General features: G+C 42.8%; 2 protein-coding genes across 3 annotated transcripts in view; one reads left to right on the top strand and one right to left on the bottom strand.

Moving 5' to 3' along the window:
- SLC22A18 (solute carrier family 22 member 18) overlaps positions 1-24,421 on the top strand; it is a 134,579-nt gene that overhangs the window by 79,080 nt on the left and 31,078 nt on the right. The window contains exon 10 of one of the 2 annotated variants that reach the window (XM_056527741.1): positions 2,425-2,712. The exons of the other annotated variant lie outside the window; for it this stretch is intronic. Coding sequence (XP_056383716.1) covers positions 2,425-2,612 — 188 coding nt within the window. The 3' untranslated portion in view covers positions 2,613-2,712. Of the gene's footprint in view, positions 1-2,424; positions 2,713-24,421 lie in introns of those variants that run through there. 2 annotated transcript variants of the gene reach the window in all.
- PHLDA2 (pleckstrin homology like domain family A member 2) lies at positions 19,631-22,947 on the bottom strand. The gene is made up of 2 exons (XM_056527744.1): positions 21,869-22,947; positions 19,631-20,071 (listed from the first exon to the last, which is right to left on the bottom strand). Exon 1 carries the CDS (start codon positions 22,289-22,291, stop codon positions 21,908-21,910), a length of 384 nt encoding a protein of 127 aa, XP_056383719.1. The 5' UTR covers positions 22,292-22,947; the 3' UTR covers positions 19,631-20,071; positions 21,869-21,907.

Here is a 24,421-nt window from a genome sequence, read left to right as displayed (position 1 = left end):
TACCCCTTTAAACTGATGGTGACCCAGGTGTTACATTCAGAATACAGACAGTAAAACATAGGAACAGTTTATGCCCATCTTAGTGAGTCCAATGCTTTCCACAGCTGAGGGTTTGTTACAGTTGTTTCCATTCCCTGAATATGGTTCTTCCTTATAACTTGTTTCAGTCCTTTTACTGTGATCTTTGTTTAACCCTCCATTGTTTCCCCGTCCGTCTTATTACCTGTCTGGACCTTTGCGTTTCGGATTCCCGGAATGTTTCTGGTTTGTTCTGCTCACACCCGGATCTTTCTCGGTTACATCTCTGTCCTCGGAGGGATGGATCTCATTGCAGGGCTCAGGTGTCGGACATAAATCCGCACATTCCAGGGGTTGAGTTACTTTTAGTAGGAGTTTTACATTCTAGAACGTCCCGGAACACAAGGAGCAGAGACTGAGCCCCCAGCACCTGTAAGGAGATACAGAGAGACTAAGAATAGATGGGACAATCTGACCTCTATTCTTCCACAGCGTTCAGATAATTCTGGAATTTGCTATTATTTTCTGGGTATAAAAGTTCTGAGAAACTATAAGACTAGGTTCACACTACGGAATTTCCGCCTGCAATTCCGCTTTGAAATTGCCGGGCGGAAATTCCGCTTGCTAAAATGTATAGTGTAGTGAATGGGTTTCCGTTCACAAATTCACACTTCGGAATTTGTGAAGCGGAATTTGTGAACGGAAAATCCGCTTGGAAATTTCTGCGTTAAGAATGGCGTTGCTCTTTCTTTAGGGGGAAATACGCGCGGAACACATTGCAGTCTCTTGGAGACTGCAGTGTCCGCGAGGTCCTAGCGCCGACTGATTCAGGCCGCACTCTGAATCTCCGGGCGAAAATTTTCCGCCTGGAGATTCCGTGGTCTGAACCTAGCCTAACCGGCACAATCCTCGCCTGAAATACTCTGTGCTGCTGGAGCACCCTGGTTTTTTCACTTTGTTTCCATCGCCATCTTTTATTTTCAGCCCTGGCCTCACCGGCGCCATCACATGAGTGGACAGGTCACTGTCTCCTACAAGACCAGCACACTCCTCTCCTGAAATACTCCAGTGGAAAACTTTTCTTTTTTTCTTTAAATCAACTGGTGCCAGAAAGTTAAACAGATTTGTAAATTACTTCTATTAAAAAAATATTATTAGCTGCTGAATACTACAGAGGAAATTCCTTTCTTTTTGGAACACAGAGCTCTCTGCTGACATCACGAGCACAGTGCTCTCTGCTGACATCTCTGTCCATTTTAGAAACTGTCCAGAGCAGCATATGTTTGCTACGGGGATTTTCTCCTACTCTGGACAGTTCTTAAAGTGGACAGAGATGTCAGCAGAGAGCACTGTTCTCATCATGTCAGCAGAGAGCTCTGTGTTCCAAAAAGAAAAGAACTTCCTGTGGAGCATAGAGCCGCTAATAAGTACTGGAAGGATTAAGATTTTTTTTTTAATAGAAGTAATTTACAAATCTGTTTAACTTTCTGGCACCAGTTGATTTAAATAAAAAAATTTAAATTTCCACCGGAGTACCCCTTTAAAGCCCATAGACTTCTATGGGATTCCGCACTCCCATTCACACTTCTGAACTTCGGAATTCCGCAAGCGGAAATTTAGAAGTGTGAATAAACTCTAAGGGTACGTTCACACGTGCGGATGTTTTAGCGGGTTTTCCGCTGCGTATTTGAAAGTGGACAGGTTCTTCTCGGCTGCCCGCAGCAGATTTTCCGCGGCGGAATGTACACTGTGGAAAATCCGCCACAGTCCCTTCTGACTTCCATGGGGCTTGCGGCGGATTTTCCACAATGTAAATTCCGCCGCGGAAAATCGACTGTGGACAGCCGAGAAGAGCCCGCCTCTTTCAAATACGCAGCGGAAAACCCGCAAAAAAATCCGCACGTGTGAACGTACCCTTAAGGTCTATTCGCACGTACAGTATTCTGCGCAGATTTTCTGCTGCAGATTTCAATGTAAACTGAATGACTTGAAATCCTGCGCATCAAATCTGCACAGAACACTATAGGTGTGAATAAGAGTTAAAACTTCATATACAGAATCCGTTCTAGGACAGCCCCTTCCTCACTATTATCACACTGCTCCTTAAAGGGGTACTCCGGTGGAAAAAATGTTTCCAAATCAACTGGTGCCAGAAAGTTAAACAGATTTGTAAATTACTTCTATTTAATAATCTTAGTACTTCCAGTACTTATCAGCTGCTGTATGCTCCACGGGAAGTTCTTTTCTTTTTGAATTTCTTTTCCATCTGACCACAGTGCTCTCTGCTGACACCTCTGGCCATGTCAGGAACTGTCCGGAGCAGGAAAGGTCTGCTATGGGGATTTGCTTCTATTCTGGACAGTTCCTGATCTAAAAATGCAATTTTTTCCCCTTTTTCTCTTATAGGAGCAATGCTGGGGATCTGCGCATCTATCCAGCCCCTCACGCGGACCATAGGACCCACCATCGGGGGATACCTGTATAAACATTATGGGGTGCCAGCCTTCGGACTCTTTAACATTATAGTCAGTGCGTTGTTGTTAATGTACCTTGTAAATAGTCAAACAAAGGGAAACGTAAGGAAGAAAAACTAGTGTCACATGACAACCTTTATAGTTAGATTTTTTAAATTAATGTGTGTGTGCGTGTATAGTGATTTTTTACAAAGCTAGATGATCTTAAAGAAGACCTTTTAAAGGGGTACTCTGCCCCTATACATCTTATCCCCTATCCAAACGATAAAGGAAAACGTGTCTGATCGCGTGGGGGGGGGGGGGGGGTCCGACTGCTGGACCCCCGCGATCTTGGGGCCGGTACTGCAGCGTTACGGTGATCGTGATGTCACGCCATGCCTCCTCAATTCATGTCTATGGGAGGGGGCATGACGGCTAGTACACAACTGTCACGCCTCCCCTCATAGACATGAATGGAGAGGGCGTGGCGGCTGTGTTCGCCAGTCATCTGGCACTGCATGGAGTTCGCTCCGTGTTCCGAATGACTGGGGTGCCACAGGCCAGACCCCCGTGATCAGAATTTGCCCTTTGGATAGGGGACAACATGTCTAGCAGCGGACTACCCCTTTAAGACCTTGAATAAAGTGCAGTAAGCCCATTCGCTCATAAGGGGGCAGTATATCATGAGCCTTGTCCAGGACAGGGTAGGTCAGTGGTCTTAAAACCTGTAGCTCTCCACCTGTCGTGCCTATAATGCAGGGGCACTTATCTACCTCCATATTAAAGGGGTACTCTGGCACTAAGACATCTTATCCCCTATCCAAAGGATAGGGGATAAGATGCCTGATCGCGGGGGTCCCACCACTGGGGACCCCATGATCTTGCACGCAGCACCCCGTTATAATCAGTCTCTGGAGCGTGTTCGCTTCAGGTCTGATTACTGGCGATCGTGGGAGACGGAGCATTGTGATATCACACGGGGGCGGGGTTGTGGCGTCACTATGCTCCGGCCCTGTGGTCGCCGGTAATCAGACCTGGAGCGAACATGCTCCAGAGACTGATTATAACGGGGTGCTGCGTGCAAGATCACGGGGGTCCCCAGAGGCGGGACCCCCACGATCAGGCATCTTATCCCCTATCCTTTGGATAGGGGATAAGATGTCTTAGCGCCGGATTACCCCTTTAAAGGAAAACTGGCAGCTTTCTTCCCCCGCACTAACCAGTGATACTGGCTGGTAGTGCAGGGGACGCTGATCAGTTTGATCCCTACCATGCCGGATCCCCCACGCCGTTTGCCTGTTATTTTCTAATATCGGTATATTCAAATGAGGTGCTAACTGGCACTCTGACATCAGTGCCGGACCGTAGCGCCGCCCAGCTCATCAATATTCCTCCCCTCCCTCCTCCTCTCTCTCTTCTCCCCAATCTGTAATGAAGAGGGAGGGGAGGAATATTGATGAACTGGGAGGTGCTGTGGTCCGGCACTGATGTCAGAGTGCCAGTTAGCACCTCATTTGAATATACCGATATTAGAAAATAACGGGCAAACGGCACGGGGGATCCGGCATGGTAGGGATCAAACTGATCAGCGTCCCCTGCACTACCAGCCAGTACCACTGGTTATTGCGGGGGGAAGAAAGCTGACAGTTTTCCTTTGAAACTTTATCAGGGGCTTAATCAATGCCCAAAAGGGTCCTTTTATACAAATTGTCAATTTTTTATAATTGTTTTATAATTGTATTTAATTTTACTTTCATGTCTGATTAATAAATATCTTGAATTTGTGTCTAGATAATAAATATTTACCTAACAAAACGTTGTCTGTTAAATCCTTAGGGTTACAAATATAGAACTGGAGATAAACATTTTGTTAAATGGTTACTCTGGTGGGGAAAAAAACATGTTTTCAAATTAGTCGGTGCCAGAAAGTTAAACAGATTTGTAAATTACTTCTATTTAATAATCTTAATCCTTCCTGTACTTATCAGATGCTGTATACTACAGAGGAAGTTGTGTAGTTCTTCCCAGTCGGACCACTGTGCTCTCTGCTGCCACTTCTGTCCGTGTCAGGAACTGTCCACAGCAGGGGAGGTTTGCTATGGGGATTTGCTCCTACTCTGGACAGTTCCTGACAGGGACTAGAGGTGAGCACTGTGGTCAGACAGAAAAGAACAACTCAACTTTCTCTGGAGCATACAGCAGCTAATAAGTACTGGCAGGATTAAAGGAGTACTCCGAGATATAAACACGTATCCCCTATCCTAAGGATAGGAGATAAGTGTCAGATCGCGGGGTGGTCCTACTACTGGGACCCCTTGCAATATTCTGTACGGGGCCCCAGTTCTCCTTCTAAATGGAGCTCTCCGACCACCGCACGATGCATCGGCCGACATGCCCCCTCAACGCATTTCTATGAGAGAGCGCTGCATCGGGGAATCTCCGGCTCTCCCATAGAAATGAGAGAAAACATTCTGCCTGGAAGATCCCAGGGCACCCTGCAAGGGCACTAGGACCGCACGGACATTGCCGTCTCCATTGACAGCAATGTTTTCTGCGCAGGTTCTGCTGAAGGAATGACGGGCGTCGGAATTTCAGCGGCAGCGAATTTCGAGTGTGCAGCGGAATCCCATTAACAGCAATAGGACCTTTTAAGTTAAAGTGTGAATCCACTGGAAAATATTTTTATTTTTATTTTTTTATTTTTTTTTATCAACTGGTGCCAGAAAGTTAAACAGATTTTTTTAATCTTAATCCTTCCAGTACTTATCAGCTGCTCTATGATCCACAGGAAGTTATTTTCTTTTTAAATGTCCTTTCTGTCTGACCACAGTGCTCTCTGCTGACACCTCTGTCCATGTTAGGAACTGTCTGGAGCAGGAGAGGTTTGCTATGGGGATTTGCTCCTACTCTGGACAGTTCTTAAAATGGACAGAGATGTCAGCAGAGAGCACTGTGGTCAGGCAGAAAGGAAATTCAAAAAGAAAAGAACTTCCTGTGGATCATACAGCAGCTGATTATTACTGGAAGGATTAAGATTTTTTTTATAGAAGTAATTTACAAATCTGATTAACTTTCTGGCACCAGTTAATTAAAAATTTTTTTTTTCCAGTGGAGTACCCCTTTAAACCCAAAAATCCCATAGTCAGAACCTAGCCTCATAGGCTTTACATAGGTGGCTGCAGAGCTCTGCTATTATACCAGTGTTTTCCAGACAGTGTGCTTCCAGCTGTTGCAAAACTACAACTCCCAGCATGCCCGGACAGCCGTTGGCTGTCTGGGCATGCTGGGAATTGTAGTTTTGCAACATCTGGAAGCACATTTTTTTCCGAAAACACTGTGTTATACAAAAAAAAAAAAAAAATGAGGTGACTTTCACTGACACAAAGCAGTGACTGTCTACGTTTATAGGGCCGTACAGATTTTATTGTTTGTAGAACCTGCGGTTGCTCATCTGCCATAAAGCGAGCGGCACATCTGCTTCTAATGCTATAAATGCGGCATAAAGGGCCCCGATCCCGCTTTATGGATCTTGTTACACAGGTGAACACACATGAATCACACTGAAACTGCAACCCACGACTCCCTGAGCGACGCATGTGCTGGCCGGGTACAGGGTGGGGTGCGACGAAGAAGAAAGAAAACGAACCCATCCCCATTGTATCCCATTTACTAAGAGAGTCATCTAGAATACAGACAAACCCTTGTAAGACCACTTTCCACTGCAGTAAATGGGTCAGAAAAAAAACATAATGGAAAGATCTACCTGTCTTCTGCTTATATAATGCAGCATAGGCTATTATTAGAGAATAATGTAGAGGTTCTTGTGCTTACCTGTTTTAGCCGATGTGGCAGGCACAGGATATCAGCCATAATGATTGCAATTCCATCACTCATATGATTTCCTAAGGCTGCTTACATTTGCCATTAATTCTCTGGACTTTGCAGAGAGAGGGTGTGGAGTCGTATCACTGCACCTGGTCATCTAATCAGGCTGCTGGTGCTGGAAGTCACCCTGGTGAATATGAGTCAGAAAAAAACCCATAATGGAAAGATCTACCTGTCTTCTGCTTATATAGTGCAGCATAGGCTATTATTAGAGAATAATGTAGAGGTTCTTGTGCTTACCTGTTTTAGCTGATGTGGCAGGCACAGGATTTCAGACATAATTATTGCAATTCCATCACTCATACGATTTCCTAAGGCTGCTTACATTTGCCATTAAAGGGGTACTCTGACGCTAAGACATCTTATCCCCTATCCAAAGGTTAGAGGATAAGATGCCTGATTGCGTGGGTCCCGCCGCTGGGGACCCCCGTCATCTTCCACGCCGCACCCCGTTAGAATCAACCCCTGGAGCGTGCTAGTTCCGGGTCTTATTACTGGTGATCACAGGGACAGCTGTCACGCCCCCTCTATAGGCTTGCATTGATCGCCAGTAATCAGACCCGGAGCGAGTACGCTCCGGGGGCTGATTCTAACGAGGTGCGGCATGTAAGATCACGGGGGTCCCCAGCGGCAGGACCCCCACGATCAGGCATCTTATCCCCTATCCTTTGGATAGGGGCTAAGATGTCTTAGTGCCGGAGTACCCCTTTAATTCTCTGGACTTTGCAGAAAGAGGGTGTGGAGTCTTATTACTGCACCTGGTTATCTAATCAGGCTGCCTGTGCTGGAGGTCACCCTGGTGAACATGAGTCAGAAAAAAAAACCATAGTGGAAAGATTTACCTGTCTTCTGGTTATAAAGTGCAGCCTAGGCTATTATTAGAAAATAATGTAGAGGTTCTTGTGCATGCCTTGTGCTTACCTGTTTAAGCTGATGTGGCAGGCACAGGTTTTTAGCCATACTGATTGCAATTCCATTACTGAAATGGTTACTTAATGCTGACTACATTTCCCATTAATTCTCTGGACTTTGCAGAGAGAGGGTGTGGAGTCTTATCACTGCACCTGGTCATCTAATCAGGCTGCTGGTGCTGGAGGTCACACAGGTTAATATAGGTCAGAAAAAACATAATGGGAAGATCTGCTCGTCTTCTGCTTGTACAGTGCAGCATAGGCTATTATTAGAAAATAATGTAGAGGTTCTTGTATAGGCCTTGCGCTTACCTGTTTAACTGTTTAAGCTGATGTGGCAGGCACAGGTTTTTAGCCATACTAAATGCAATTCCATTACTGAAATGATTACCTAATGCTGACTACTTTTCCCATTAATTCTCTTGACTGTGCAGAGAGAGGGTGTGGATTCTTATCACTGCATTTGGTCATATTAGGTAATAGTGTAGAGGTTCTTGTGTGTGCCTCTTGCTTACCTGTTTTAGCTGATGTGGCAGGAATGGAATAGGCTCCATACTGGCTGCAATTCCATTACTGAAATGATTTCCAAATGCTGCTTACATGTCCCATGAATCCTCTGGACTTTGCAGAGAGGGTGTGGAGTCTTATCACCTGGTCATCTAATCAGGCGACTGGTGCTGGAGGTCACCCAGGTGAATATGGGTCAGAAAAAACATAGCATAGGCTACTATTAGAGAACAATGTAGAGGTTCTTGTATAGACCTTGTGCTTACCTGTTTTAGCTGATGTGGCAGGCACAGGTATTCAGCCATACTGATTACAATTCCATCACTCATATGATTTCCCAATGCTGCTTACATTTGCCATGCATCCTCTGGACTTTGCAAAGAGAAGGTGTGGAGTCTTATCACTGCACCTGGTGCAGCAAGGTAGTTTAGAATTCATATTGCAGTTCTGATCCCTGTGGATCCTCTGTGATATAGTCACGAGCACCCACAATGCTTTCATATCCAGGGAATATGTCCTACCTAAAACCCTATCTAAATAGAGAATGCTAATTTGATTTGTATATATATATATATATATATATATATATATATATTATTTATTTTTTAATAGTTGGCGGAGCTTCACTAATACACAGCTCCAAAATCTCTACATTGATATAGTACATGATTAAATTCAAGCTGCCTGCAGCCACCTATAGTGGGAGCTTATGAGCATAGTGTGTACAGCTTTTACTATTCATTTCAGTGAATAAACTGTATACACTAAGCTCCCCCTAGTGGTGGCTGAAGACATTCTGAATGTTATAATTTAACTCTAGGTCTATGCAGAAGATTTGTAGCTCTGTTTAAAGACGTACTCCGGTGGAAATTTTTATCAACTGGTGCCAGAAAGTTAAACAGATTTGTAAATGACTTCTATTAAAAAATCTTAATCCTTCCAGTACTTATTAGCTGCTGAATACTACAGAGGAAATTCTTTTCTTTTTGGAACACAGAGCTCTCTGCTGACATCAATGTCCATTTTATGAACTGTCCAGAGTAGGAGAATTAATTCCAATAGCAAACATATGCTGCTCTGGACAGTTCCTTAAATGGACAGAGATGTCAGCAGAGAGCACTGTGCTTGTGATGTCAGCAGAGAGCTCTGTGTTCCAAAATGAAAATAATTTCCTCTGTAGTATTCAGCAGCTAATAAGTTCTGGAAGGATTAAGATTTTTTTTAATAGAAGTCATTTACAAATCTGTTTAACTTTCTGGCATCAGTTGATTTAAAAAAAAAAAAATGTTTTCCACCGGAGTACCCCTTTAAGGAGCTTTGTTCTCTGTAAAGTTATGTTTAGACTTCCTCACGAAATGTAAGATATACTGTATATAGATGGTATTTATTGGTGGACATTCCCCCGTACCAGTCTGTAAAACAAACACCCGTATATATAGCGTGCAGCTATTTCCGTCCGGTTTTGTCGCAGTGATCACAAATGTAACAAAACCTTTGAACATTATATGAAGGCGCTGAACGCCGTTTCCTCATATAAACCTTGTGATAATATTTAATAGGTTCAAAGATCATTTTCCTGCATAATAAAAAGAACTGATCTGGATACAATATATGTGTGTGTGTGTGTGTATATATATATATACTAGCTGAGTACCCGGCGTTGCCCGGTTTTTCCTTCCTAATCCTTGTTGAGGAGGAAAATCAACAAAGGAGGAAGCTTTTGACTTCATATCCCGACCTCATATATTGTTGTCATATCCCAACTCCACATCCTGACCTCCTATCCCATCCTCCTATCTCGACCTCCTATCCCGTCCTCCTATCCCGACCTCCTATCCCGACCTCCTATCCCATCCTCATATCCCGTCCTCTTATCTCGACCTCCTATCTCGACCTCCTATCTTGACCTCCTATCCCGACCTCCTATCCCGACCTCCTATCCCATCCTCATATCCCGTCCTCTTATCTCGACCTCCTATGTCGACCTCCTATCCCGACCTCCTATCCCAACCTCCTATCCCATCCTCATATCCCGTCCTCCTATCTTGACCTCCTTTCTCGACCTCCTATCCCGTTTTCCTATCCCATCCTCCTATCTCGACCTCCTATCCCATCCTCCTTTCCCGTCTTCCTATCTTGACCTCCTATCCCGACCTCATATTCCGTCCTCATATCCCGACCTCCTATCTCATCCTCCTTTCCTGTCTTCCTATCTTGACCTCCTATCCCGACCTCATATTCCGTCCTCATATCTCGACCTCCTATCCCATCCTCCTTTCCCGTCCTCATATCTTGACCTCCTATCTCGACCTCCTATCCCGTCCTCCTTTAAACAAAAACCCAGACCCTCACAAATGGGGGTAGTTAAGGGTTAAATTAACTATCCTATATTTTAAGTGTCCTCATATTCATATTCCCCGTCCTCATATTCCGTCCTCCTATCCTGACCTCCTTTCCCGTCCTCATATCTCGACCTCCTATCCCGTCCTCCTTTAAACAAAAACCCCGACCCTCACAAATGGGGGTGGTTAAGGATAAAATTAACTATCCTATATTTTAAGTGGACATATAAGTAACATGTGACCAAGTATTATGGAAATATCTCCAGCCGTTTGGAAGTTATGCAGTAACATATATTTCCCATAGACTTGTATGGGACTTTAAACAAATAGAAGCCTACGGAATTACACAATTTCTTGGGGGGGGGAAGCGCCATAACCAGAGATTTTTTTTTTTTTTTTATGTCTTTATTTCTTTATCTTCTTTCTTATTTTATTACATTTTTTCTTTTTAACAAAAATGCTGTGTCTGTGTTTAGCTTTCAAAGTGTTGGAGCTTTAAGATGATAACTTATTACCTATCCATAGTAAAGGTCCTATGTAGCTGAATGGTGGGGGTCTGACTGCTGAGACCCCAAGCTATGACAAGAACAAGGGTCCCAAGCTCCGCCCCCTCAGTGTGAAGGGAGGAGGGGTCAAGCTTGTGTGCTGCCACTTCATAATTTATGGGGTTAATGGTGATATCCAATGGCAGTACCTAGATATGCTGTATCTGTCAATCCCATTTAAGGGGTTATCCAAGAAAATGTTAAAAAATGTTAAAAAAATCTCAATCCTTTCAGTACTTATGAGCTGCTGAAGTTGAGTTGTTCTTTTCTGTCTAAGTGCTCTCTGATGACACCTGTCCAGAGTAGAAGCAAATCCCCCATAGCAAACCTCTTCTACTCTGTGCAGTTCCCGAGACAAGCAGAGATGTCAGCAGAGAGCACTGTTGCCAGACAGAAAAGAACAACTCAACTTCAGCAGCTGATAATTATTGGAAGGATTAAGATTTTTTAAATAAAAGTAATTTACAAATCTGTTTAACTTTCTGGAACCAGTTGATATAAAATAATTAAAAAAAAAAAGTATTTTCCTGGATGGAATACCCCTTTAAGAATAAATGTATCAATAGCTCATATACTCAACCGCTGATCCTTGCACACAGGGGTGATGGTGGTGGGGACCCCCATTGGTCTGATTGGTGGGGTCCCAGTGGTTGAATGCCCGTCGATTAAATATACCCATCCCGAGGTCACTATTCTGAACCCTCTTGCTGACCAGATCCACAATTGGTTCACCAGTTCACACTACGGTAGTAGCTGCCGGTCACTTTGCTCAGGGGGCCCTTGTGAGGCGACACCCATCCGTTTTAGGCGGGCATAGGGTTCTGACCACAAAATGATCACCCTTCAACCCTACAGTCTCCAATCATATCTACCTACAGAGTTTCCCCAAGCTAGTCCCTCCTTACTAGCTACAAGGCTGGAATTCCCCGGCGCCATGTTGCCAAACTGCAGAGAATCTAGAAAAGTATAATGCACATTTCGACCTGTAACAATAGGCACGTGGCTAGTGCCCCCATAACATTATACACTGGTGCTCATTTATCACTAATTTATGGTATGTTTTTTAGTTTTTTCATTTCCATTTCTATTGAGTTTTCCAGGCTGGAATTCCCCGCTGCCATGTTGCCAAACTGCAGAGAATCTAGAAAAGTATAATGCACATTTTGACCTGTAACAATAGGCACGTGGCTAGTGCCCCCATAACATTATACACTGGTGCTCATTTATCACTAATTTATGGTTTGTTTTTTAGTTTTTTCATTTCCATTGAGTTTTCCAGGCTGGAATTCCCCGCCGCCATGTTGCCAAACTGCAGAGAATCTAGAAAAGTATAATGTACATTTCGACCTGTAACAATAGGCACGTGGCTAGCGTCACCATAACATTCTACACTGGTGCTCATTCATCACTAATTTATGGTTTGTCTTTTCGTTTTTTTTCATTTCAATTTCTATTGAGTTTTAAAGGGGTACTCTGCCCGTAGACATCTTATCCCCTATGCAAAGTATAGGGCAGTGGTCTTCAACCTGCGGACCTCCAGATGTTGCAAAACTACAACTCCCAGCATGCCCGGACAGCCGTTGGCTGTCCGGGAATGCTGGGAATTGTAGTTTTGCAACATCTGGAGGTCTGCAGGTTGAAGACCACTGGTATAGGGGATAAGATGTCTGATAGCGGGGGTACTGCCGCTGGGGAACCCCGCAAATCTCTCATGCAGCACCCACCTGTCCCAGCTGCACGCGCGACCATGAGTGATGTATAGTGTTGTAAATATAGTGCATAATGTTATGTGTAGGTATATAAAGTATAAAGGACCTTTAAGGACCTTTGGAGGTATCACCTGTTATGGTCACATGATGTGTTATGTTACCCAGAGAGCACCAGTTGACCACCTGGCTTGTAGCTTGACCTATGGGCTTCTTGCTCAGCCCCCCTTTATAAGAGGGGCGGCCATTTCAATCTCTCTCCTCCTGCTGAGGAACAGCAAAGCACAGACATGACAGATCCTGTATCCAGTACCTGGAGGCCATAAAGCCTGCACACCAGCCACATTGTCAGTAAGTCACCTCATCTATGTCTGCTGTCTCTACTAATGTCAAGTCACTAGTCAATTATAGTCAGAGTGGCTGTATTGGAGTCTGACCCAAAAGTACTGCAAGTCCCAGCAAGCTGCAAGTCCCTTTCCGTGTTACTGATCGACTCTCTGGGATCCTGGCCGAGCTGTAAAGACTATAACAACTGTCTGACCTCAGTAAAGCTACCGTTAACCCTTACCTGGTCTTGGTATTATTGCCCTGCCTAACCTTGGGATAGCGGTGCTACTGTTCGGGTGGTTACCGGGAATAACCACACTCTGGTGTCACGAACATTAGGAGTTAATTACACCTTGCCCCTGGGCTATACCATCTGCCCCATCCACCTACACCCTGCGGTCACACCACAACTTTGGCGTCACCACATTATGATATGTTGGTTTATTTCCATATCAAATTACTATTGAGTTTCCTAGAACGCGGTTTTTAGATGTCGTGAATTTTTTGGCGCATTGGACATGCAGCAAAGGGCCCTTGAATTATCAAATTAGAAGGTTTTTTTTTTTTTTTTTACATTTAATTAATCTCTTTTATAAGGGAAAGATCACAGGGGAAAGATGCCAAAAGCGGGGCTCAGTACTGCAGTGTGTGACTGGTCTGTAATATGGCGATGGGGGTTCCCGTGCCCCCGATTACATAACCCCGGTTTATGTAGAATCCAGGACTGAAGTATCACAGATAACTATCCGGAGCTTCATTCTGTTTCCTTGTCCCATCATACATCATCTGTGACACCGCAGATAGAGCTGAGTTTATGGCAGCGGGGTCAGAGGTCAGGCATCAGATAGCGCAGGTTATTCATTGATAATTCCCAGTTTAACAGCAATAAAGTGTACTCCTTCTGTGCCGGAGATGTATGACAAAGGTGAGGAGCAACCTGTTGATTTATACACTCTGTAGGACTACAAGTGCCAGCATATCTTGTCCTGATTAAGGGTACTCCGGAGAATTTAGTTTTTTCAAATCAACTGGAACCAGAAAGTTAAAGGGGTATTCCGCTGCTCAGCGTTTGGAACAAACTGTTCCGAACACTGGAGCCGGAGCTGGGAGCTCGTGATGTCATAGCCCCGCCCCCTCATGAAGTCACGTGTAGGTGGATGGGGAAAGATGGTATTAACCCCAGGGGCAAGGTGTTATTAACCCCTAATGTTTGTGATGCCAGAGTGGTTTTTGGGTACCGGAACCACCCAAAGGGTATCTCCGCTATTCCAATAGCTAGGCAGTGAAAATGAGAGTCCACAACCAGGTTAGGGTATAACGGAGACTTTACTGAGGTCAGACAGGTGATATAATCTTCACAGCTAGGCCAGGATCCCAGAGAGGTGGCCAGGAACACAGGAGGACCTCGCAGCTTGCTGGGACCTCAGCAAGAATGATGGTAGAAGAGACAGAATTGTAATGGCCGCCCTCTTATATGGAGGAGGGCTGAGCCAAAGCCCATTGGTCAAGCTGCGGGTCATGTGTTAAGCTGGTGCCCTCTGGGTAACATGTGATAACATAAACATAACATGTGACACTTCACAGGTCCTTTAGACATTTACTGGAGTCCTCCAAAGGTCCTTTATACTGAGTATACATTGACTATACTGACAATAATCCTATTACATTAAATGACAGTATAGTAACAGCAGGAGAGCCCCCAGGTCACTGAGGGACTCAACCTGACAGGGCCTAAGTGTAGTGCAGGACCATGTCCTGTACTGGGACATCACACTTGCATTGAGGGGGGCGAACGCTGGAGCCGGTGCCGGGAGCTCGTAACCTCATAGCCCTTCCCCCTCATGACATCACGAGCTTCCAAACGCTGAGCAGCAGAGAACCCCTTTAAACAGATTTGTTAATTACTTCTATTTAATAATCTTAATCCTTCCAGTACTTATCAGCTGCTGTATACTACAGAGTAAGTTGTGTAGTTCTTTCCAGTCTGATCACAGGTCTCTATGCTGCCAACCCTGTCCGGAGCAGGAGAGGTTTGCTATGAAAATTCGATAAGTACTGGAAGAATTAATATTTTGAAATAAAAGTAATTTCCAAATTTCCAAAAGAGGAAAAGTTGCTGAGTTGCCCATAGCAACCAATCAGATCACTGCTTTCACTTTTGAAAAGGCCTCTGAAAAATGAAAGAAGAGATCTGATTGGTTGCTATGGGCAACTCAGCAACTTTTCCTCTGGACAGGTTCTGATAAATCTCCCCCTTTGTTTCCCCTTCGTACCTCTTTAAGATTTTAAAAACAGCGCCACCCCTGTCCTCTGAGATGCAATACCACACACAAGCTGAGGACAGGGGTGGCACTGTTTGTGGAGGAAAGCAGCCATGTGATTCTAATCCTGGACAACCCCAGTAAGATCTCTGCTAGCTGTCAGTGAATGAGAACATTCAGGTTTACATCCAGAGTTTGTAAACCTGTATAGACTAATAATGAACAGAAGAGCAGTCACTTAAATGACTATATAAGTGTGAATTCTATAGATTTTTGCAAGTTCTGGCATTTACTATCTACTTTATGGCGCACGATACGTCGGTAGCCATCGCCCTGGGGCTGTATGGAATGCAATAGAGGAATTCCCCTTCCTGAGATGATCTTTGCCCAGTGACGTCACAATATGCAGGTCGCTGCCTTTTTCTCGTAAAGCTCCGTAGCTCCACGCCTGCGTCCTCTGACACAGTTTCGTGCACGCCAAACGTCACCCCTCCCACCTTCCCTAAAAAAAACTATATACTCATCGCTAATTAGTCACCTGATCTGGACGCCATATAAAGACTCAGCTCCTACTAATGTAAAGGTTACCCCCCCCCCCCATAATAATTAAAGGAGGGAGGGCACCTGGGTATTGCGCCTTTTGAAGTTAAAGGACATCTGCAGCGTGATTAACACTTATCCCCTATCCACAGGGGATGGTGAGGAGACGGGGCGTCACCGTCGACCTCTAGGTCGACGCTACGCGCCTTAGCGCTCACCATGAGCGCTAATGGCGGTGCCCCGTTAGGGAGATCACGGGGGGTCCCAGCGGTTGGACCCCCGCAATCAAACACTTATCCCCTATCCTGTGGATAGGGGATAAGTGTCATACCGCTGAAGTTGTCCTTTAATGTAATTGCTGTGAAAAGGGGTACTCCGGTGGAAAACTTTTCTTTTTTTTTTTTTTCTTTTTTTTTTTTTTTTTTTTAAATCAACTGGTGCCAGAAAGTTAAACAGATTTGTAAATTACTTCTATTAAAAAAAATCTTAATCCTTCCAGTACTTATTAGCTGCTGAATACTACAGTGAAAATTCTGGAAGTACTGGAAGGATTAAGATTTTTTAATAGAAGTAATTTACAAATCTGTTTAACTTTCTGGCACCAGTTGATTAAAAAAAAAAAAAAAAAGTTTTCACACCGGAGTACCCCTTTAACATTTACACTGTTCTGTGCCTCCAGCCGTTGCAAAACTACAACTCCCAGTATGCCCGGACAGCCCACAGCTGTTGCGAAACTACAACTCCCATCATGCCCGGACAGCCCACAGCTGTTGCAAAACTACAACTCCCAGCATGCCGTTGGCTGTCCGGACATGCGGAAAGTTGGAGTCCGCAGGCCACTGGCTTACAGTGTATAAGTACAAACCAAGGAAGATATCAGTCATGTTAAAGGGGTACTCCGGTGGAATTTTTTTTATTTTTTTTTTATCAACTGGTGCCAGAAAGTTAAACAGATTTGTAAATTACTTCTATTAAAAAATCTTAATCCTTCCAGTACTTATTAGCTGCTCAATACTACATAGGAAATTATTTTCTTTTTGGAACACAGAGCTCTCTGCTGACATCATGACCACATTGCTCTCTGCTGACATCTCTGTCCATTTATTTTAGGAACTGACCAGAGCAGCATATGTTTGCTAGGGGGATTTTCTCCTACTCTGGACAGTTTATAAAATGGACAGAGGTGTCAGCAGAGAGCACTGTGCTCGTGATGTCAGTAGAGAGCTCGGTGTTCCAAAAAGAAAATAATTTCCTCTGTAGTATTCAGCAGCTAATTAGTACTGGAAGGATTAAGATTTTTTTAATAGAAGTAATTTACAAATCAGTTTAACTTTCTGGCACCAGTTGATTAAAAAATAAAAAGTTTTCCACCGGAGTACTCCTTTAATGTATTGGGCTTGTCCTGCTGCTCTTTCCCTCCTCCATGCTTTATACTGCAGCTGCGCTTGTTCAGATTACCTACAGTGTATAAGCACAAACCAGGGAAGAAGTCAACTTGCTCATCTTCTGCTCTTTCCCTCCTCCATGGTTTGCACTGCCGCTGTTTGGCTGTATTCCGATTGGCTGCCGTGTATTAGCATTAACCCATATCAGTCATGTTGCTGTCATTGACCCTCTTCCATGCTTAAAGGGGTATTCCAGGGAAAAAAAACTTTTTTTCTATACCAACTGGCTCCAGAAAGTTAAACAGATTTGTAAATTACTTCTATTAAAAAAAAATCTTAATCCTTCCAATAATTATCAGCTGCTGAAGTTGAGTTGATCTTTTCTGTCTGGGAACAGTGCTCTCTGCTGACATCTCTGCTTGTCTCGGGAACTGCACAGAGTAGAAGAGGTATGCTATGGGGATTTGCTTCTACTCTGGACAGTTCCCGAGTCAGGTGCCATCAGAGAGCACAACTCAACTTCAGCAGCTCATAAGTACTGAAAGGATTAAAAAAAAAATTATGGAAGTAATTTACAAATCTGTTTAACTTTCTGGAGCCAGTTGAGATATATATATATATATATATATATATATGTATATATATATATATATTTTTTTTTTTTCCTGGATAACCCCTTTAACATTGCAGCTCTGCTTGTTGAAATTGGTTGTGGTGTGTAAGCAACAGCTGGAGGCACACTGGTTGGGGAAATACTGCTATTAGGCCTTGTGCTATTAGGTCTTGTGCGCACTGAGTATTTTTGATTTTTAAGATCTACTTAATAATACACATTAAATTTGCATCCCATTGATTGCAATCCAAAATTTAGGAATAAATAAAAAATAATTAAAATGAACTAAAAGAAAAACGAAAAAATCCTGCCCAAAATACTAGGTGTGAACAAAGCCTTAGTGTGCACATTGCAAAACTACAACTTCCAGCATGCCCGGACAGCCAAAGGCTGTCCGGGCATGCTGGGAGTTGTAGTTTTGCAACAGCTGGAGGCACACTTGTTGGGTAACACTGCTCCAAAGAGAAGGAATTAAAGGTCACACTTTGGGTTGAACACATTGGGGGTATATTTGTCACCTTATAGTAGTGCGGGGGGGGGGGGGGGTATTATCGGGAGGGTCTCAGTGACGGAGGTGTGACATGGGGGCACATACTTTTCTAAACTGAACCTGACTTAATAAATTAACCCTTTGACTCTCCAGTTGTTGCAAAACTACGACTCCCAGCAAGCCCCGCCAGCATTTGACTGTGACAGCTACCTCTGAACCCCCTACAGCAGTGTTACCCATCCTTATGGTCCTCCAGCTGTTGCAAAACTTCAACTCCCAGCATTCCCAGACATCCTTTATCCGTGACAGTTATTTAGGCACCCCCTATAGCGATTTTCTCCTACTGTGTGGTCTTCCAGCTGTTGCACAACTACAACTCCCAGCATGTCCTGACATCCTTTAGCTACGACAGCTACCTTGGCACCCCCTATAGCGATGTTCCCCAATTTCTGGTGCTCCGGCTGTTGCAAAACTACAATAGTTACATAGTTACATAGTTAGTATGGTTGAAAAAAGACATACGTCCATCAAGTCCAACCAGGGGATTGTGTTGAGTGCGAATATTCGTAATGCAAATTTTTATCGCGAATATCGGCACTTCACGATTTCGCGAATATTTAGAATATAGTGATATATATTTGTAATGACAAATATTCGTTTTTATTTTCACATGAGAATTATGCAAATGTTTATGCAAATTTCCCATGCAAATTTTCCTATGAAAAAAAAGTGAATGAACATAGCGAATATGCGAATTTCGCGTACATAGGACGAATAATCGTCAATATTTTCGCAAAATATCGCAAATTCGAATATGGCCCCTGCCGCTCATCACTAAACTACAACTCCCAGCATGCCCAAACATCCTTTAGCTATGACAGCTACTTCAACACCCCCTATAGCGGTGTTCCCCAACCTTGTGGTCTTTCAGCTGTTGAATAACTACAACTCCCAGCATGCCATGACAACCTTTTGCTGCTACAAATACTTTGTTGACCCCATAGCAGTGTTTGCCAATTTCTGGTCCTCCAGCTGTTGCAAAACTACAACTCCCAGCATGCCCTGACAACCTTTAGCTGTGACAACTACTTGTGCACCTTCTTTAGCAGTGTTTCCAAACCTTGTGGCCTTCCAGCTGTTGCATAACTACAACTCCCAGCATGCTCTGACATCCTTCAGCTGCGACAGCTTTTTCTTCACCCCCTCCAGCAGTGTTCCCCAACCTTGTGGTCTTTCAGCAGTCGCATAACTACAACTCCCAGCATGCCCGGACATCCTTTTGCTAATACAACTACTTGGTTACCCCCATAGCAGTGTTTGCTTATTTCTGGTCCTCCAGCTGTTGCATAACTACAACTCCCAGCATGCCCGGACATCCTTCAGCTGCGACAGCTTTTTCTTCACCCCCTCCAGGGGTGTTCCCCAACCTTCTCGTCTTTCAGCTGTCGCATAACTACAGTTCCCAGCATGCCCGGACATCCTTTTGCTGCTACAACTATTTTGTTACCCCCATAGCAGTGTTTGCCAATTTCTGGTCCTCCAGCTGTTGCAAAACTACAACTCCCAGCATGCCTGGACAGTCACAAAGTAGAAATAAAGTAGGTCCCCTTTATAGTGAGCAAAATTCAAGACGTCAAACAACTTACATCTTGTATAAAAAAAACTTTTTTTTTAATATAAGAATAAGTTAACATCTCAAATTACATTCATTCCGATATTACCGCCTGCAAACGGAACAATATATATATATTAAGAAGGAAAAGACATGGAAATAAATAGATACATAGACGAGAATATCAAATAAATTATCCGGCCCAATCCGGTCTGACGTTGCAGAAGGCTTTTCTTTTCCGCAGATAAATAAATAACACTAAGCAGATAGTGAAGGATCTTCCATCATCATCATCATCATCATCATCATCATCATGGCGGACGCTCAATCACCAGCTCCTCTGCTTGGGCTCTAGCGATCGACGCTCAAACAAATTCTTGCTCAACTTTGCTTTGTCCTTGTAAGGAAGCGACTTCCTGTCTTCGGAGACAGCGCTTCAGCCTCTGCTTTCTTATTTGGTCCATAATTCATGGGCGCTGCAAGAGAGGAAGGATGTTAATATAATGCCCACTGGGGTCACTGCACAATCTAATACATATCACTGCAAAAAAAAAAACGTGACCATAGATGTCCATTTAACTAGTAATCTAGGGCAGTGGCCTCCAAGCAGTAACGCTCCAGCTGTTGCAGAACTACAACTCCCAGCATGCACAGGATGGAGACCACTAATGTAGATTATGATTACGGTATACAATTTTTTTTAATACCAGCACCTATTCTAGAACGCTGATAGTATATCACAGGTATAAAGACTTTAAAAAAAATGATTACATGTGCCCTAAAAATCGAGAAAAAAAAAATAAAAAATAATAATACATATATATATATAATTTATATATAAATATATATGTAAATCATATATATGTGTATATATATATATATATATATATATATATATATACTTCTAAATAATTATTATTATAATTAATAACAATAATTTTTTATTATTGTTGTTATCTATATTATTATTGTTGATATTAATATTTATAATGCAAATAATTATAATAAATAATTAAATAAATAAATAAAAAATAATTATTATTTTATTATTCATAATATACATTTTTTTTTTACTTTAGAATTTGTTTTCTGTTTAATAATTTTTTTAGCAAATACTGGTCAGTATGACTTTTGCAAAAATGTAATTATTAATAATATTGTTTAGTTATTATCATAATAATATTTTTAATATCGTAATTAATAATAAAAAATAATAATTTAAAAAAACATCAAAAACATTCATGAATAATTAAAAAAAGGTTTCAAAAAAGTCTAAATATTTATATATTTATATATATATATATATATATATATATATATATATAAAGAGGATTAAGAAATAATGGATGATTAAAAAAACATTTAAAAAAAAAAAAGGGAAAAATGTATTCATCTATTTTTAAAGTTGTCTCACACTAAGCCATGTTTAAAATGAGTGCGTGAACGCGCATTTAATAAGTCATAATAATAGAAAATAAAATGATAATTATTTTTTAAAAAAATCTGAAATTTTACATTTAGTATCTACAAAAATGTTACATTTTGTGTCTACAAGCTTCTGGATTTAAAATTAACTCTATTTATTTAAAAAAAAAAATTGACACTACACGTTAAAGAAATTTCAACCTCTAACTTTTTTTTGTGTGTATGTGTTATATATTTTTACGAAATCCTAAAGATTTACTATCAAGAACTTTCTGAAATAAATTTGTCCAAAGTAACGATTAAGGTATAAATCTGTTAAATTGAGTCAAAAATCATGATATAAAGGTCACATGTGAATGCGGTCGGAGCCTCTGGTTGCAGTAACCACATGGCTTCAGAGCACAAGTTCCTTCCTGTTCCTCCTCACATTTTCCATACAATCTGCCGTCACCTCAGACCTTGGATATTTCTTTTAGAAAAGTTCTTCTCGTGATGTATAGACATTCATTTCCTATATCGCTAGGTCTATAGACCTCCATTCGTTAAGGGTTACTCTATTTTACATATGTAAAACTAAATCTAAAAAAATTCTTATCATTGATTATATAGGAAGATCATGGATGCCACTAAAGACATGGGCTAGCTACAGCCACCTACGACCCACTTTCAGGTCTTCAAAAAGTCCATAAATCATTGGAAACACAAGCACCGTACTACATGTATACGTTTCTCAATGCCAGCTGGTAGACATAAAGCCCATGCTGGTGGCTTCTTGAGGGACGCATGTCCTGACATGTTGGGTCAACTTCTCTAGACTAAGCTGAAGGTAATGTAGACCTTTTCCTCACCTGTATGGTGGGTGCTTTTGCATGCATCCAGTCTCTGGATCACACACACGGGGCCACCCTTCTCTCGCTGTTCTGGCGCGACCTAAAATGTTGAATGGCCTTCTTGTTCTGGAAGTCGATCAAAGCCATGGTGATGGCGGCGTTCCAACAGCTTTCATCCGGGCAGCGGAAATCGATTTCCTTATTATCCGTGGTGACAATGGTGAAGTAGATGTATTTGCCCGTCCGCTCAACACAATCCAACTTTTTGATGGTCTGGAACTTGAGTTCCTTGCACTTGGTCTTCTTCTGGCCATCGGCGAACATGTTGAGGCTATCCTTGGTCAAGACGCATTGCTTCTTTCTCCAGAACTGGAGGAGATTGTCGCTCCTCTTCTCCAGTTCTCCTTCCATGATCACGTCTGGGTTGACCTGCATTTTCATTCTCTGGTGGGTGGGTAGGTTGGTAGGTAAAATGGGCACAGGTCCTACTGGGTGCTCTGTGAAGGGGGAAGGAGTCTTCTTAGCCACTGGTTATAGTCCTGGGTTCAGGAGCTTGTGGCTTCAGCTGTGGCTGGGAGAGTGAATGAGAAGAATGAGGAGCTATGTAGAATTTATGTCACTGCTCACCACTCCCTCCCAAACCTTCCCAGTGACCGGCTTTGGAATGCAGTTCCGCCCAGAGCTTAGTCACTGGTCTGTCCTGGTGTCTGGGACTGAACTCACGCACTGGCACACCCACTGCTGCTAACCCTGGCTTCATTCATAACTGCACTCAGCAGCGAGCAGAGGCTCCTGACACATCACAGGTTACATGCAGTAACTATTCCAACACAGCAACACTTGTAGCCATCTTCTCATTGACCATAAAGAGGTCTTCTCTACCAAATTACACTGGCACGTGCCCATTACAGCCGCAATACTGTCATAATTACAAGAGAATTTCTACCATGAGGCCAACTTTTTCTAGGCATTTTTTTTAGAGGGTATGTAGATTTTTGCAACCTGAAACTATTTAGCAAATAGTTATCGTTATACAGCTGTTTCGGGTATACAGATCCTATGCAGACCAATGTGTCTCCCTGGTTTGATTTTGACCATATACATATGCTACATGCATTCTTACTGGATATCCCCCCCCCCCCCCTCCATGCTGGGAGTTGTAGATTTGCAACAGTTGGAGGCACTCTTTTTGGGAAACACTGGTCTTAGATGTCTGGTCTGGGGTCTGAATTTATTTAGAGGTCTAATCTGATTTTATTTAGACATCTAGTTTCGGCTCTGCATTTATTTAAGGGTCTAGTCTGGAGTCTAAATTCATTTAGATGTCTGATTTGGGGTCTGAATTTATTTAGGGGTCTGGTCTGGGGTCTAAATTTATTTAGGTGTCTATTCTGAGGTATGAATTTAAGGTCTGGTCTGTAGTCACAATTACACACTGCTGCATGCATTCTTACTGATACTTGTAGTCCTACAGAGGGATAAGAGAGCTAGGAGAATGTTACTGAATGCATGTCTTTGTCCCTCATGCTGGGAGTTGTAGTTTTGTAACAGTTGGAGGCACGCTGGTAAGGAATCACTGGTTTAGGGTATGAATTTATTTAGGAGTCTGGTCTGGGGTCTAAATTCACTTAGAGGTTAGTTTGGCATTATTTAGGTATCTAGTTTGGGGTCTGCATTTATTTAAGGGTCTGGTCTGGGGTCTGAATTCATTTAGATGTCTGATCTGGGATCTGAATTTATTTAGGGGTCTAGTCTGGGGTCTGAATTTATTTAGGGATCTGGTCTGGGGTCTGAATTTATTTAGGGATCTGGTCTGGGGTCTAAATTTATTTAGGGGTATGGCCTGAAATTGTTAAGGCATTTAGTTTGGGCTCTGCATTTATTTAGGGGTCTATTCTGAGGTCTGAATTTATTTAAAGGTCTTGTCTGTAGTCAAAACTACACACAGCTACATGCATTCTTACTGATACTTGTAGTTCTACAGAGGGAAAAGAGAGCCCCGGGAATGTTTCTGAATAGATGTCTTTGCCTCACGACAGCTGGTACAAGGCATGGTGGGAATTGTAGTGCACATCGTAGAATTGTAGTTAGATTTTTCTTCACTGGGGCAAAGTTTTAGTTTAATCCCTTTGATCAGGGCAGGGTAACTTTTTGGTGCCACCCCGGACACCTAGCACCCTAGCCCCTTCCTCCCAGCTATTCCATAGTTGACCTAAGGAAGCAGAATGTGTTCAGTAGAAGGACTAAAGTGTGGCAGAGCATGCTGAGATTTGTAGTACTACATCAAATGGCAAGATATTATCATTTGGTAAATCTTATAGTCTTGTAGTTCTATAAGAAGAGAACAGGTCAAAAGCAGCGACGAGAGTCTGTGCACTGGACACGCTTTTACCTCCGGTGGTCCTCCAAGTCTATAAGATGTACTTTGTTCTCAGTACAGAGCTAAATAACTTCCTGGGACAGTACCGGCTTAATACGGTCTCAGCAGGTTTACTTTGTATTAAGCAGCTGAGATGGTGGATTTTTATCTGCACTATAAGGGGAATTCCAGCAAAACATAGAACTGATTCT

This window comes from Hyla sarda, chromosome 6, assembly GCF_029499605.1.
Source record: "Hyla sarda isolate aHylSar1 chromosome 6, aHylSar1.hap1, whole genome shotgun sequence".
Classification (NCBI taxonomy): Eukaryota; Metazoa; Chordata; class Amphibia; order Anura; family Hylidae; genus Hyla; species Hyla sarda.
Note: the sequence above shows the minus strand (reverse complement) of the source record. Positions and strands in the feature narration are given on the sequence as shown.

What these genes read in the sequence shown, in the direction of transcription:
- PHLDA2 (XM_056527744.1), bottom strand. Translation starts at nt 22,291, where the DNA reads ATGAAAATGCAGGTCAACCCAGACGTGATCATGGAAGGAGAACTGGAG.